The sequence below is a fragment of the Aulonocara sp. 'chitande type north' Nkhata Bay genome, linkage group LG23, assembly GCF_057382095.1.
Source record: "Aulonocara sp. 'chitande type north' Nkhata Bay isolate Kocher_YH1m ecotype deep benthic linkage group LG23, A_spYH_male_GT1.1, whole genome shotgun sequence".
NCBI classification, from domain to species: domain Eukaryota; kingdom Metazoa; phylum Chordata; class Actinopteri; order Cichliformes; family Cichlidae; genus Aulonocara; species Aulonocara sp. 'chitande type north' Nkhata Bay.
The window spans coordinates 50,986,071-51,002,213 of NC_141365.1; the positions used below are offsets into that span (position 1 = coordinate 50,986,071).

Genomic DNA, 16,143 nt, shown 5'->3' on the forward strand with positions numbered 1-16,143 from the left:
GCAGCTGGAATTATTTAATTGGAAACCCCTTTTTATTTTTACTTTCCACTACTTGTTTGCTGGTGAGCAGCAGGTATAAGCTGCTGCAAGTTACCAGCCTTTGATCTTAAATTTATATATATATCGTAATATAATATATGATAGTAATAATTTACAGTGTAAGGATGCTGCACATTTGTGGATGAAATACTCCAGACTCTGTCATGCTTATTACAGACATGTATGTGACTGAGGTCCTGTTTATTCAGTGTTTGAGGACGTTTGAGTAGCTCTAGTACCCTTCCACTCATTATTTGGAGTGGGTGTGTGGAGGATCCTGTCTGTGCTAGAGAGACAAACAAAGGCAATGCAGCAAAAAAACATAATTATGGATTATTATTTGTAAATGTTTCTCAGGTAGAGGCTAACTGCAGGTGCACTTTGTGAATTTTCAGGTTGTGTGCTGATTTAACAGACTCTCGGATTATGTCTGTGCACTGTATTTAAAACAGCTACATTTTATAGCTGATTATTTTTGCTCTCTGTGCAGTTTGGGGAAAATTTTGCTTTTTAAAAATTATTCTGTAAAATTTGGGGCAATTTATTTTTTTATTTCACCGTACTATTAATTTTCCTCCCTCTGTGTCTCAACCCGAAGCAAACCTGTTGTTGGGTTGTGACCATGAGCCTTATAACTGATTACAGTTCCTAGTTTCCACACAGCCATAAGAAGATTCCTACTGTTCCTACACTGTGGTGGAAACTTTAGTTATCTGTATCTACATACATGTGTACTTCAGTAATTACTGATTGGATACATTAGTGAATGGTACATACCAATGTTCATTTATTGTTTATTATTTATTATTGCAACCAGCACGGACTAAACCGAGCAGAGAAGAACAGCAGAAGCTCCTCTGCAAGGGTGTAGTTTTTCAGGCTCCCCAGAAAGTTTAGTTGCTGCTGTGCCCTCTTGGTCTGTGCAGTGTTAGTTTAACAGAATACATCATCGTCCATGAAGTCAGAGACCCTCTGTACATAATGCCCGTTGACGTATATGGGCTGAGGCTCAGATGTGCTTCACCTGAAGTCCACTGTTATTTCCTTCAGTTTTGCGGTGTTGAGGACCAGCTTGTTATTGCTGGATCATGACGCCAGGTCTTCCACCTCATTCTTGTAGGTAGACTCATCTCTCCAGTGATGAGCCCGACCACTGCTGTGTCATCTACAAACTTCACAAAGGAATTGCTGAGGAGGGGGTGCAGTCATGGGTGTAGAGAGTGCACAGTAGGGGGCTCAGCACACATCCCTGTGGGAGCCGAGGTTGAGATTGAGTGTTGGGAGAGGCGGGGCCTTACTTTGAATCTCTGTGGGTGGTCTCTGATGAAGTCCTTAAATCCAGATGGCGAAGACTGATTAGTTTTGTTAGCAGTCCGTTAGAGATGACTGTGTGCTGAATGTCGAGCTAAAGCCAATGAAAATAAGTCTGGCACGGCCGTCCTTGTGTTCCAGACAGACCACAGTTGTGTCCAGAAATTGTGGGAGTCACCTGTGGGTGGAAGACCTTGAATGATGCGACTTCTGAACAGTTTCTAAACACTTCATAATGACTGGAGTGAGAGCCACTGGATGGATATCATTCAGGCATGTTTGAGGACTTCAAGCAGAATGGGACGATGCTAAGAACAGGATGAATACTTTTGTAAAGGCGCCTGTGAGTTGGTCTACACAGAACTCAGCACCTCACTACTGACACATTCAGGTCCTGCTGCTTTTCTGGGGTTCACTGCTGCTAATATCAGGTCATGCTCCTCCACTGTAAAGATGTAGCAGGTGTTGGCCGGAGGTGTGGGGTTTTTTGTTGTTGTTGTTGTTTTTGTTTGCAGGCGAATAAGCAGTTCAGCTTCTTTGCCAACACAGCATTACCATCAGGTCTGGGCTTTCAACGATCATTAAAAATGACGGAGCCGATTATTAGCCCCTCCCTCATTTATCCGCGACACCTTAAAGGCCGGTCCGTGAAAATATTGTCAGGCATAAACCGTCCGTGGCGCAAAAAGGTTGGAGACCGCTGATTAAGAGGACCCGAGGGAAGCTCGGAAAGCTAAGCAGAAGTTATTTGGAGAGGAGAGTGACTGCCGCTGGTTGAAAAGAGAGGTTAAAAAACAAACTTCAGTGGTGTTGCACACTATTTTATATTATTTTTTAAAGTCATTGTTAACCCTTTAAAGCCGGTCAGAGCAGCACGCTCCGTTTTGTGTAACTATTTTTAAATCCCTGTAGAACCTGAACCGTGTAAGCTAGCACAATATTTGTTTTGCATATGAAACCGGAGGAGTTGTACTTACATCTGATGCCATCAGCTTGTCCTCGGTCACGGTTTCCTTCCACATAAAGCTTTGCAAAAATTGCATAAAAAGCTCTTGCAGGAACAAAAACATAATATTCCAGAAACACGCTTTGCCGATCCGATCAGCTGTTCGTAACACTTCCCACAGTGAAACAGACGTCAGCGCGAACTGTCGCATGTCCGCCATTTCCTGGCCGAAACCGGAAGTGACGTCATTTTCGCGGAAAATGTAGTTTTTTTTTACTTGTAGGCCTTAAAAGCCTATACTGGTCATGTTTGACTTTTCTGAATAGTTTCTGGGATGCTTAGAACTCGAATTGCACTGCTGGAAATATTTTATTTTGATGCACCTGCTGTTTTCTTTGCAAATTTGCATCATAGGATTGTTTTTGTTTTTCCTGCAGTATATAAAAATTGCTGTATCTCCAAAATAAAACTATGAAGACACTCAAAATAAATTTCCTGTTGTTGTAAACTATTTTTGCAACTTTTTTGTATTTAAAGTTTTGAGGGATAAACCTCTTAAATTTCTCCAAGTAGAAATATATGTAAAAAAACCAAAAACGATTTTCAATTTTTTTGTAGTTTATTGCACTTTTTTGCAATTAATGTAGTTACTATGGACTTAATGCATACATATTATTAAAATATGGGCTATAACAGTTGTATAGCAACTTGAAATGCTCCCATAAATGGCACTACAACATGTAAAAAAATAATATAAGCTCTGGCGGACTTGGTTCTGTAGTAGGTCTTAAAGGGTTAAATAAATATTGTCAAATAATCGAGATCTCAATTTCAGTGAAAATAATCGTGATTATCATTTTTGCCATAATCGAGCAGCCCTAAGGTCTGGGTTTTTAGTGATATTTTGGCCGCACCATCCTCAAGTTATTGCTGCAGAGGTTGTCCTCAATTGTATTTGTATAATCCAGCTTGCCCTGTCTCATTCCCATTTCCGGGTTTGCCTGGACTGTACTGCACACCTCAGCAGGCCTGAAAGCAGTGTTTTTGTTTCTCAGCAAGGTCCTGACCGTTTTTGTCATTCAATATATTTGGTGGGCATACACAGTTAGTGCTTGGACTGACACATACACGCACGCCTTCATACACCAAATGACTTTTTTTGCACAGTACTCAGTCTTTTGCACATTTCTGTTGCGTCTGCACGGTCTTGTGTCTGTATCATGCTGTTGCACTGTCTTTGTTTTGGGGTTTTTTGTGCAATTTGTGTTGATTGTCTGTTATATGTCATATGTAGCACCATGGTCTTGGAGGACCGTTGTGTCTCTTCACTGTGTGCTGTGCCGCTGCACAAGGTTGTGACATGCTTGATGTAGAAGAGTACGGATGCAGTGTCCTCATCCAGGTCCTGAGATTCATCGATACTCCAGTCTGTATTCTCAAAACAGTTTTGCAGCTGAGAGGAGGAACCATCAGGCAACGTTTTAACAGTTTTTGAAGTAGAGGGCAGCGGTTTTCTTTACTTTGGTCCAACTGGCCCAGGTGAGCTGTTTGTATGGCCCTGTATATGCTTAATCTTTGGACTTTATCCCGTGTGTTTTTCCCGTGTGTAACAGTTAAAATGCTGATGGAATTTGGGGCGCACTAAAAGACTGATGTTCCCAGCTATTATGTGTGCTGCTTCTGGGTATATTCAGCTACTAATGGCAACATGTAGGAGGCTAAGGACCAAGTTAGCTTTAGTATTTGTCAAATACTCAGCTATCCTGATCACTGCTGTGATCCCACAGTGGAGGACAAGGGGTCTGCATTTAACTGTCAAATATTCTAAGTGTGGAGGGCAGCGACTGACTGCAGTCTTAAGTATTATTGGCTGATTTTTCATGAATATAAATGCAGATATCTCCACGTCATTGTTTTCGTGAGTTCTGGTTTCAGTTTAAGCGGTGTAGGATATGACTCGTTAGCTTCACAACTGCATCAGGTAATGCAGGATAAAGATTATCAAAGCGCAACAGTCCTCAGTGAGTCTATTGTCTTCCAACTGTAGCCTCAGCTCATCCGTTTTGTTCACAACAAACCTGGCATTTGTGAGGAAAAGGCTAATGACCGGAGTTTTGTGCGGTCTTTTCCTTAGCCTTTCCTACACACTGCAGCTTTGTTTCTGCCCTAGTGTTCTGAGGCATTGTGAACTATGAACCCAGTGTTCTGGCTGGTATGTTGTAGGAGTGAAGAAATGCCATTGTGAAAGTTTGTTTGCTCTGTGAACCTAATAACAGGTGGTTTTGTCAGATGCACGTGAGGTTTGCTGGACAGACTGTTAATGAAATTCTAGAAAAGCTGTACAGACATTGCACCACATCTCAGATCACGTTGAATGTCGTCCCTCAGATTGTGACAGGAAGATGTGTTGACAGTTTGGCTATAGAAGTCATGCTGTGCAAACCTGTGAGGAAAATGGCAATGATGGCGTGATGCACGCTCTCAGGTACTGCAGGCTTCTCTACTTAAGTCTGCTGTTTGGACTTCAGTAGAAGAATATCATGTCATCAAATAAGACCTCCAACCCTCGATAGCTGTGATTTAGTTACAGGTAGGTTTATGACAGAGATCCCCAAGAACTCACACACGTTCTTGCACTTGTTGCCACATAGTGCTACGTAACCTAGCTGCCTGTCATGTTAGCATGTGAAATATAAATTGTCCCAAGATATTATATCAAATGTTATTTCTTGTGTGACAGCCACAAGTCGCTTATTTGTACATATCGTATTGATTCTGCTAAGAACACGTGGAGCTGAATCACAGTTGGTCTTTTAGCTGGTAAATGGATCGGTTCCCAGTCCTGGCCCATCATGATCGGTCTGAAGAGCCCAGATGGTCCAGTCAATAAATTTGTGCAATTTCTCAAAGCAATGGTAAAGTGCAAAAGAAAAGAAATGTATAAATGAAACAAATTAAGTTATATAATAATAGTTTATGCATACAAATACAACATGAATGTACATTTTTCAGTTTATTTGATGAACAATTTTTGTAGTCAATTATTTTACTTAATGAAATCTTTCCCTCCATCGATGTTCTTACCACGTTAATTACACCCTCTGTCTTTCTCGCTGAGTGGTTGGGGCTGCTGTCCCTCCCCCTGCATTTCTCCACAGCTCGCTTAACTGATGACTAGTATCCAGCGACCTGTTACTACTTGTTGCTGGTACTACTGTTGACGGTGCTAACAGCTAACGTCTTAGTTAATTTAACACATATTGGTGGGACAATTTGTAGTTTTCCTCTTCTTGTTCTCGCCTAGTTTTTCAGCTCCTCTGTTTTCTTTCTTTATCAAACAAAACTGTTTTCTACAAGGTGCACAAGTGTGCAAGGACTGTAGGGGGGGTGGTTGGAGGAGCTGGGGATCGACGCTGTCATGAACCGCAGTTCGTGCACACAAGCGGGATCCAAAAACAGACTCAATGCGAGCAAGTACACATTTTATTGTTTTAACAAAAGCTGACCCGGAACAACCAAGGAAGCAAAATGGCAGAACTGAAGGAAACCGGGAAGACAAATTACACAGAGAAGCCGTAATCAGGACCGTGGGAGGCTGCAAGAGAAGGAGGAGAAGATTACTACTGAGCAGGGAGAATGAGGGACGTTACTAAACAGGGCTGTAGCAATTCTTACGATCAGAGCCTCACCGTGGGGCTCGAGATGGGGGAAGCGTGTCCGTGGAAAGCGAATCAGAGGAGGCAGGGACGAGGGCGGATGGTGCACTTAGAGATCCGAGCAGGCAGGAGGACGGGCAGATGGCAGATACAAAACGTAGCAACCTGGGCACACGGAGGCAGAGTTAACACAGTTCATGTAACACTTAGATATATACAAAGCTTTGCAGGGAGCCTAGTAACCACTGAGGGTGACTAACGGACTGGCGTGGAGCAGCCGTCAGCGCAGGGTTAAATAGTCCTCCTGGCGCCTGGAATGGGATGCAGGCGTGATGGCCCAGCCCGGGGGTGTGGCCACCGGGCATCCCACACACTCCTCAGACACAGAGCCACGGACCATGACAGAGTCAGTGACTGTTTACTGGTTATCGTTAAAAGTATTTAAAACTGAAAGGATCAGTTTAAAAACGGATCACAGTGTCATTAAAAAATGAAAAGTAATGAGTTAAATGAATGTAATCATGAGCATGGATGGAGAGATGGAAGCTTTGTGTTAACTTTGGGATAAGATCACACATTCCTAATATTCCTGCAGAATTTAGCACCATGTAAACTTGCATGAGAAGGACCTGACTTAAGTTTGTCCATTTATGTTCCTGCTCAGCCCAGCTGCTCATTTCTGACCAGGTGTCGTTGGTAGCCTCCATTTCTTTTGTCTTTATCTGAATTTTGTCGGCCCGTTTCTTTGTGTCTGGCGATCACATTGAGCTCTGTGACACTGAAAAGGTTGCATGGCCAGTTTTTCATTTCACCAAGTATGAAAGTTTCAGATAAACGTTGAATTAGTTCATTATTATACCCTTCAGAAGGCAGATACAGTGATGGACATGCAAATCCTTTAGATATCATATTGTTCTTCTTCTACACACCACACATATCACTCATTGTTTTCTGAAGTCACACAAATGTGCGTCAGTCTGTTTATCTTCAGCACACAAACACACACAGAGCAGAGCCTCTTTGAAGTGGCAGTCACGAGGGGCGAATGACACAGCAACCATTTAGCTCGTTCTGGCTGTGTCGTCCTTTCCTGACACAGCGGAGATGAAGATGCTGCGCTTTGTTCTTTTTGAATATTATGATAGCGAGAGGAGTATAAATTCATGTTTTTAATTTTGTTCAAATGAATCCAACTCATTTACTGAGGTTTATTTTTTGTTCCTCTCAAAGGATTTCCCATCTTCTTGCATGTAAATGTACCACTCACAGCACTATTTAACTATATACACACTGCTATATGTCTTTATTACTGGGCTCAGTCAGATTTATTTAGGCTTCGTCATCTGCTTGGTGCACATGAAGAAGCAGAAGATGAGTTTCACCTGGAAAACGTGCTTTGGTTGGGCGACCGTGCAGGCTTAAAAAAGCACACTCCTTACTTTTCCAATGAAAAGGCTTTTACAGTGAAATAAAAACATTATGTGGGACGGTGTTGTCTGTGAACCTGTTCTGTCACAGTGGCTTTGACAACACGACATCAAAACCAAACGAGCGCGATCATCATTTTTTGTGTTCAAGACTGCGTGTCTCCATACTTGGATTAAAAGAACTTGTGGGTGTAATTGTTACTTAGTGAATACTGTATTATGCATAAACCTTGAAATCACTGCTCTTTACATGTAGCCTCTGAATATAGGCTGGTACGTCAGCCTAACCAACACTTCTTTGTGATGGCTGATGTGCATTTCACTCATGTGTTGCCTCTCTGTCCCCTTCTAGCCATCAGACCCAGACAACATGCTGGGACCATCCCAAGATGGCTGAGCTCTACCAGTCTTTGGGTGAGAAACTTCCTGCTTATGGACGTTTTTGCTCTTTTTGACTAAAGTCTTTGAAACAGGTGCCACATGATCCACATACTGGAGAAGATGGAAAAAGATACTTGGTCATTGGGGGTCGTCTGATTCTCTGTGTTACTGTAGGATTTCTGCCGTACTAAGCACCTTCGAGGTGGCTGTTATAGACATAGAACTGAACTGAAGAAGCACTACTGGCTGAAGTGAAAACACTGATAAAACTAATGCTCTCTTCCTCGTATTCCTTTCTCTAGCCGATCTGAACAATGTTCGGTTCTCAGCCTACCGCACAGCCATGAAGCTCAGACGCTTGCAGAAGGCTCTCTGCTGTAAGTACACTTTCTGTCTGTACACTTCTCCTGCATCTGTGTCACACAGGGACTTTGCCTCTGGGTTTAAGTCCTTTCCTCCCAACACAAGTGTGTCTGTTGTTGTGTTGATACCCTCCCACACCTCCTTCTCTTTCTGCTCTCTCTGAATTTTGTCTTGACCTTCTCTGCACTATTACTCTTTTACTCTCTGACTCGGCCTGTGTGTCCATGTGAGTGTTTATTCTACAGAATGCAAGCTGTTTGTAATTTAAGTGTATCAGAATCAGAATACTTTATTAATCCCTCAGGGAATTATGTGGGTTACAGTTGCTCCAGTGCAGTAACAGACTAGACTATCTGTTACAGATTTACAAATTTAATAAATAGCACGATATATACAAATCGCTCAATAATAAACATCAAGGATTAACAGAGGTGATTATAAATATCAAGAATATTGACAGCAACATGACTGAGTAGAAAAGAGAGAGTGCAAGAGGGTGTAGCTATTGCAGTGTTCACAGTGTGTTAGGTGGAGCAGTTGTACAGGGAGCCACAGGCAGGAATGACTTCCTGTGTCGTTCAGTGGTGCATCATGGGTAGTCTCAGTCTCTCACTGAACGTGCTCCTGTGGCTAGCCAGCACGTCATGGAGTGGGTGGGAGGTGTTATCCAACATTGTCTTTATCTTGGACAACATCCGCCTCTCCAACACCACCTTAAGGGAGTCCAGCTGCATCCCCACAACATTACCGGCCTTGCAGATCAGTTTATTTAGTCTGTTGGCATCTGTAACCCTCAACCTGCTGTCCCAGCATGCAACAGCATAGAGGATCGCACTGACCACAACAGACTCATAGAAAATCCTGAGCATTGTCCGACAGATGTTGAAGGACCTCAGTCGCCTCAGAAAAAAGAGACACCCCTGGCTCTTCCTGTAAAGTGCTGTGGTGTTTTTAGCCCAGTCCAGTTTATTGTCCAAGTGTACTCCAAGGTATTTACAGTCCTCCACAATGTCCACACTGACCCCCTGGATTGATACAGCTGAATTAGTGTAGCTGGTATTGTTGTCACCTCTGGCAAGGCGAGATACATTCACCGAACTTTAGAGCCTAAGCACAGTTGTACATTTCACGAGTATTCATGTCAATAAATATTGATGGGATGCTAGCTTAAAAAAACAGATTGCATGTTTGTGACAGTGAGCTGACCCACAGCGCGTAATCATGTGTCAACACCATGTGCTAACAGAGCATGGCGACAGCTACAGAAGATTGGAGCCATTTCTGGCTATAGTTGCAAATTGCAGTCAAGTGAACTAACATGACTGAAGCAGTCCAGTGACCACAATGATACAATGAATGGTTTCCTTTCTCACTCGCATTCTCATGGTCAGTGTGACACATGTTTTTAAAGCTTTTACTATGTTTATAATAGCATAATGCTGGGGTCGCAACCCCGGGCACTCGTGCCGCAGCATGCGAAGGGTTAACTGATGTCACGACACGCAGAAAGTGGATTTTTTTTTAAAAATGGCCGGGCCACCACTGCTGCACATCGCAAATTAGCTCGCGTAGACACATTAGTTGTGCCGCTTCTTAATGACGGTCTCTTAGCCAACAACCCCAACTGCCACATTCAACTTGTAACTGGCTAAAACTTTGCCTACCGGTGAGAGCGACGTTGCTAGCTCACAGTTTTTTCAAGCGATGTTGAAATTTCCACATTCCGACTCTTCAAAAGCTTCAGCAGCTGTCCGCTCAGCGCAGCATCAGCACCACGGAGATACACAGATACAACCGTAGACTCGAGACAGATCAAACCAGAAGCTTTAATGAGCAGCTGGATTTGTCTCTCTTTAACCTGCTGGACACAGAGGACATCGAAATGCAGCTGATTGAACTGAAAAGCTCGACTCTGTCAAAGTTTGCAGAACTACGAAGCAGCTGGAATCCACAGCTGTGCGTGTTCATGGAGCTGCACCTGCTGGACATCACTACCTGACAGGTTTAACTGTCTTCAGAACATTCAGAGGCCTTATTGACAGTGTTTGGCTCTACATGTCTGTGTGAGCAGGTTTTCTCTCACATGAGTCCTCAGGCAGCCTCTGAATGCTGGACACTGGGAGACCTGTGTCTCTGAGTGGGAGACCTGTGTCTCTGAGTGGGAGACCAGGATCACATTAACATGTGTGTCTCTGTATTAACAAACATGTCATATTGGCTCAGTTTATTTTTCTTCACATTGTTGTGAACATTGTTGTGATAAACAGCGTGGCTCACTGTGAACTCTTATTAAACAGTAAACAGATACATAGCTCGTGCCTTGCTGCTAGCTGTTTTGTATGCATTCCACACCAAGTGCAGCGCTGTGTAGCAGGTTTGAGCCACTGCTCATTTCTTTCTTCTTTCCTCATTTCTTTATCTTTTGCTTCCAAGGAGCCAAACCTTCTTGTATTTTTTTAAAGTGGGTTTGAGATGTAATTTTTCAGGCTTTCTGGGATCTTGCAAAGTTTTCTTTCTAAATTGGCATGTGTATCTTCTCCCCCTTTTTAGTCCATCTGCACTTTTCACCTGTATTTGCTTTGGTGTTGTTTGCTGAGCCAGGTTGAAGACACACAGATTAATTTTTCAAACCTAACCCAAGGGTCAACGAAGATTGTTCACACATAACAGACTTGTTGAGACAAATAACAGTGATCTATCTTTACTATTTTTAGGTACTTTCTTACTAGCATCAGCAGCAACTGGTTAATTCTGTCAAACATGCCAAAGTTAACAGTTTGACTGGTATAATCACCAACAGGGTGATTCCCAAAGAGCTGTTGGCTTAAAATGTCAGTTGCTCAAAAACACAATTTGTTTCAATTCTTTAGTTGAAGTGACAAAAAGTACCAACGATAACAATGTTAGAAATACACAAAATAGTGTTTTTGCACCAACAAGGTGATTTGAAAGCAACAACTGGCCTAAATTCTGACATATCTCAGCATGATCAGCATCATCCCAAACACACTGCTAATGCAGTAAAACCATAGATAGAAAAACACTCGATAAAGATGCTAATGGGACACCTTACCGTTGCTCGAGACAGGCAGCAGTCTCCAGGAAACGTTGGACATGGAGGTCTGAGCTGACTCAGGCTGGAAGACGCCCATAGATGTGTGTGTACTGACTAACCGTGCCCCTGCCTGTGTGTCTTGTGTTTAGTGGACCTGTTGAGCATGCCGGCAGCTTGTGAGATATTTGACCAGCACGGTTTGAAGCAGAACGAGCAGCTGCTGGACATCTCTCAGCTGGTCGCCTGTCTCACGAGCCTCTACCAGCGACTTGAGCAGAACCACTCCCACTTGGTCAGTGTCCCGCTCTGCGTTGACATGTGCCTCAACTGGCTGCTTAACGTCTACGACACGTACGTGCAGCACCCTGAGCGAGCGCTTAAACACGTAGTGTTTCTCGGATGATTCAGATCCAGCGTGCTCTAAACCGTCTCTTTTTGTTGGTTGGCAGCGGTCGCACCGGAAAGATCAGATCTCTGTCATTCAAAACTGGCATCATCTCACTCTGCAAGGCTCATTTGGAGGATAAATACAGATGTAAGTCAATGTGCAATGTTTTTCTGCCATTGTTGTGTCCTAATAATAAGTACTTATATTTCATCTCACAAATAAAATCATAAAAAAGGAAAATCCTCGTGTGGACTTTCTCTCCTTTTTCCGACCTCTCGTATTTTCTCTGCCTCGTCCTCTCTAGTCCTGTTCCGGCAGGTTGCCAGTGCGACGGGATTCTGTGACCAACGTCGACTGGGGCTCCTTCTGCACGACTCCATTCAGATCCCCCGACAACTTGGCGAGGTCGCCTCCTTCGGCGGCTCCAACATTGAGCCCTCCGTCCGCAGCTGCTTTCAGTTTGTACGTTTCGTGAGGCTTGCCTCATTCACACATTCACACAGCGCTTTTTACTATGCTTTAAGTGCTCAATACCACTTAATACCACAGTAACATTCACACACATTCACACTACAATGGATGCATGGGAGAGCAACTTGGGGTAGTATCTTGTCCAGAGATATTTGGCATTCAGACTGGTGAAGCCAGGGATCGAATCACCAACCTGATTAGCAGATGGCTGCTCGTCCTGCTCTACAGCCATCGCAAATGTGTGGGTGTAGCTCAGGATTACAACCCATTCCAAGCTCTCTATGTACTGTTATGAGCTAATCTGAAGGTCACATGTACGGTTTTTAGCTGTTGACTGCAGAAAGTTGGCGACCTCTGCACACTAACGCGCCTCAACGTCAGCTGACCCTCCTCGACCATATCATGGCTGAGTTGCTGTCGTTTCCAATTTTCTTTTCTTCCTTTACATTTGTTGTGACCTTGCCTTTGACGTTGGATAAAAATGTAATCAGCTCGAGCTGTTATGGGATCACACAAAATTTGAAAATGAAATCTTGAAACTTGTGGACGCTTACGGAAGAGGATTAGGGCCACTTTTCTTTTCTTCTTTTCCAGATTTCTGAGAAAAAACTGTAACACCGTAACCTGTCATGTTGTTATTTCAGGCCAACAACAAGCCTGAGCTTGAGGCCACCATGTTCCTGGACTGGATGCGCCTGGAGCCTCAGTCCATGGTGTGGCTACCTGTCCTTCATCGTGTCGCTGCTGCAGAGACCGCCAAACACCAGGCCAAGTGCAACATCTGCAAGGAATGTCCAATCATCGGCTTCAGGTCGGTGCATTTTAACAGTTGCTGCAGTATTGCAATCTGTTTTACAATGCAAAGAATTCTCATAGTATTAAAGACTCATGTGTGTATATAGACTAAGAATGCCATGACTGTGAGTCTTGGCATTCTTAGTCTCAGGTCCAGAACCCGCTCACATCAGCAAATCTGAAATACTAAAAATATTCAAATGGTTTCATTTAAGACCCAAAACCTTACAAGTTGCATTCATCCAAACACAATTCTATAAATCTTGGGCTGCCCTGTACAAAGTAAATATAAATAGAATAAAATTAGTTTCAGATCAAAACCGTAAATAGAAAACATATAAAATGTCCAAACTGAGAAATGTTTAAGAAAAATCTTAGTTCATTTTGGATCTGATGGCAGCTCCGTGTCTCTGAGTTGGGACAGCATCATCTGCTCCTAAATGTCTGGAAGCTAAAGAGACCAGTTTGAAGAAGTACTTATTTGAGAAAATAACTATGGAGTATAGATTACAATCAAGTGCAGAAAGTTACACTTGGTAAGATTTCTTGAAATAAAAAATAATATCTAGACTTTACATAAGTGACAAATATCTTAAATCAAGCGTTGAAGCGCTCAGTTTGAGACGGATAAACCTGAAACTAGTCTGTCAGTGCTTCTTCTTTCTTGCTTTGAGAGGAAATATCTCAAGGAGAAAATATCCCCCCCCCACTATACTGCCCACGTGTTACTTTTCATTCGACAAAAGTCCAAGTGGGAGGTCTGGGAACAAGGTTTCACAGCTAAAAATGGCTGTAAGATCCAATGTCATCTCAAATAGTGTCCCTACAGGTTGTATTTAACCTTGTGTGCATGTGAAGTAACTAATTTTGGGATATAGAAAGTAAGTAAGAAATAAGAGACATATTCTACATAGCAAAGGTTTAGACCTATAAGCACGGTGCTGATGCTGTTGGAGGCTAACCCTGACTTTTGTCAGGAGCGGTGATCAATTTAAACAGACTTCCAAAGGCAGAGAATAAATGTGTCACTGGGGCCATGGGCTGAAAGAATTTGAACTTCTCTCACCTCGGAGAGAGCAGAGCTATAAATTACCTCCTTGTATTGATCCCCTTGCCTTCTCTTTTTTTCCCACTGGCTTCTTCATCTCCTCTCCTCTCTTTCATTTACACTTGTTTTTCTCTCCTGTTCTTTCCCCCCAGATATCGGAGCCTAAAACATTTCAACTATGACATCTGTCAAAGCTGCTTTTTCTCTGGCCGTGTTGCAAAGGGGCACAAGATGCAGTACCCCATGGTCGAGTACTGCACCCCGGTATGTGAAGAAGTAATCTGTTCTGATACGGCATGTGTGTGTCTGCTTCTTCCTACGGAGGTAACGATGTCATCTTTGTGTCCTACCTCTCTCTCAGACGACATCAGGAGAGGACGTCCGGGACTTTGCCAAGGTGCTGAAGAACAAATTCAGGACCAAGCGCTACTTCGCCAAACACCCACGGATGGGCTACCTGCCCGTCCAGACCATCCTGGAAGGAGACAACATGGAAACGTGAGGCTTTCAAACACACACAGAGACACACTTTTAATATCTTAGTGAGGACATCTCATTGGCATTATGCTTTCCCTAGCTGCTTATGCCTAACCCTGAGCCTAAGCCTAACCATGACCTAATTGAGCCTCAAAAATGCCTTCAAACCCGTGAGGACAAAAGCTAAATGCAGCTGCATGATATTAAGGATTGACCTGTCACATGATAGCGGTGTTTTATTATCCATATTTCTGTTCATTTTCCTGTGGACATTTGTGTTGTTTTATTGAAGGTCAACCAAAATATGTCCGATGTGTTTCTGTGTTTGTTTAGTGTGTGTGAGAGTGCTGTGCGTACACTCACACACTACAGCCTTACACTACCCGCCCGCATCACCTGCTTGATGCTTTCCATATTTCAGCTCCAATCATACCTGTATGTTGTCCATCCACTTCCTGTGTTTTTTTGTCTTGCAGTCCTGTCACACTGATCAACTTCTGGCCTGTAGACCATGCGTGAGTACCTGGCTCGTACACACACGCACACACTATACTTTCTGTCAGCCTCGTGTTTAGTTGCTCTTGTTACACAGACATGTAACCGAACCAGATGTTTTTTTTTTTCTATGCTTCAAACACACACACACACACACACACACACACGTTCTCACCTCCAGTCATTTCAGTCGTTGTGTTGTCGTCTTGTTCTCTTGATTTGTTATAAATGAACTCCACGTCAGGCTGGTACCACTATGGAGACAGTGTCCCTGCAGCTGTCAGCATCCCGCTGCTAATCAGCACAGACAGACTCTCATTGATCTGTGTGATCATACTCCAGGGAAAAATATATGCAAGGCTCATCTTGAAGAAAAAATAGCTTTAGTATAACACAAAAATGCTAGTTTAAGTGTATGTGATAAGTCAGTTCAGAAAATGCTGCGACCTCTGTTGCGTTCTTCACAGTGAGAGGCTGTTGGGTTTCAGTTTGCTGGCTCTGTTGGGAGTTTGAATGTTCTTCCTGGGTTGGTTGATAGGAGAGAGTGCTGTGGATAGAGTGAGCTGGAGCCAGATGAGTCGCTGTGGCGACCTCTAAAGGAAGCAGCTGAAAGAACAAGATGGTTTGGATAAAATGGGCTGATTTCTGCAGAGTATTTCAGCCTTTATCAAGTCACATGTCAAATATCAGGGGTACGACGAGGTAAAGATACCTTAAATATACCCAGACATAGATTGAGCTTGGGCAGCAAACCAAGTGTTTTCATTTTCAGTGCCTCCAGCTGTTGCTGTATGGAGAGGAATATGTTATATTAATATAACCTGTGAATATGAAGCACAAAGTCCCAGCACTTGATTACATGACTACTGATTTCTCACCCATTTTGTTCCACCTCTCCTCCTAAAGCTGAGCAGACACTAAGCCCAACGACCACCAGCAGCCATAAGTTTGCGTGACATCATGCCAATAACCATTTTGATGGATGCTGCTCAATTTGTCTGCTGCTTTTTATACACTGCTCAATAAAAGCGAGCGTACACAAAACACATCAGCTCTCACGTCAGATGGGAAAAAACGAGCCAGATATCTGTAATGATGAGGACTGAGTAATGTCAGGAATAAAGGAGGGAAATGAAAATGATTACAGAGGGCTGAATTCAAAAACACCCAGAAAATCAAAGTGAGGTGCGGCAGGCCAAGCCGTTTTGTCCAAATTTAATTGCAGCAACTCAAAATGGTGCTGAGTAATATTGAATACGCGCCTGCCTGAAAACAGGCTGGGCTCCGAATC

At 43.2% G+C, this 16,143-nt stretch overlaps 1 protein-coding gene across 8 annotated transcripts in view; it reads left to right on the forward strand.

The window, feature by feature from the left end:
• The window catches only part of dmd (dystrophin), a 298,892-nt gene that overhangs the window by 262,402 nt on the left and 20,347 nt on the right, over positions 1-16,143 (forward strand). For all 8 annotated transcript variants that reach the window (XM_086282547.1, XM_086282544.1, XM_086282546.1 and 5 more), the window contains 9 exons: positions 7,732-7,793; positions 8,063-8,137; positions 11,328-11,529; positions 11,628-11,713; positions 11,871-12,028; positions 12,682-12,848; positions 14,033-14,144; positions 14,242-14,378; positions 14,834-14,872. In XM_086282547.1, the coding sequence (XP_086138673.1) occupies positions 7,732-7,793; positions 8,063-8,137; positions 11,328-11,529; positions 11,628-11,713; positions 11,871-12,028; positions 12,682-12,848; positions 14,033-14,144; positions 14,242-14,378; positions 14,834-14,872 (1,038 nt within the window). The remainder of the gene's footprint in view (positions 1-7,731; positions 7,794-8,062; positions 8,138-11,327; positions 11,530-11,627; positions 11,714-11,870; positions 12,029-12,681; positions 12,849-14,032; positions 14,145-14,241; positions 14,379-14,833; positions 14,873-16,143) is intronic.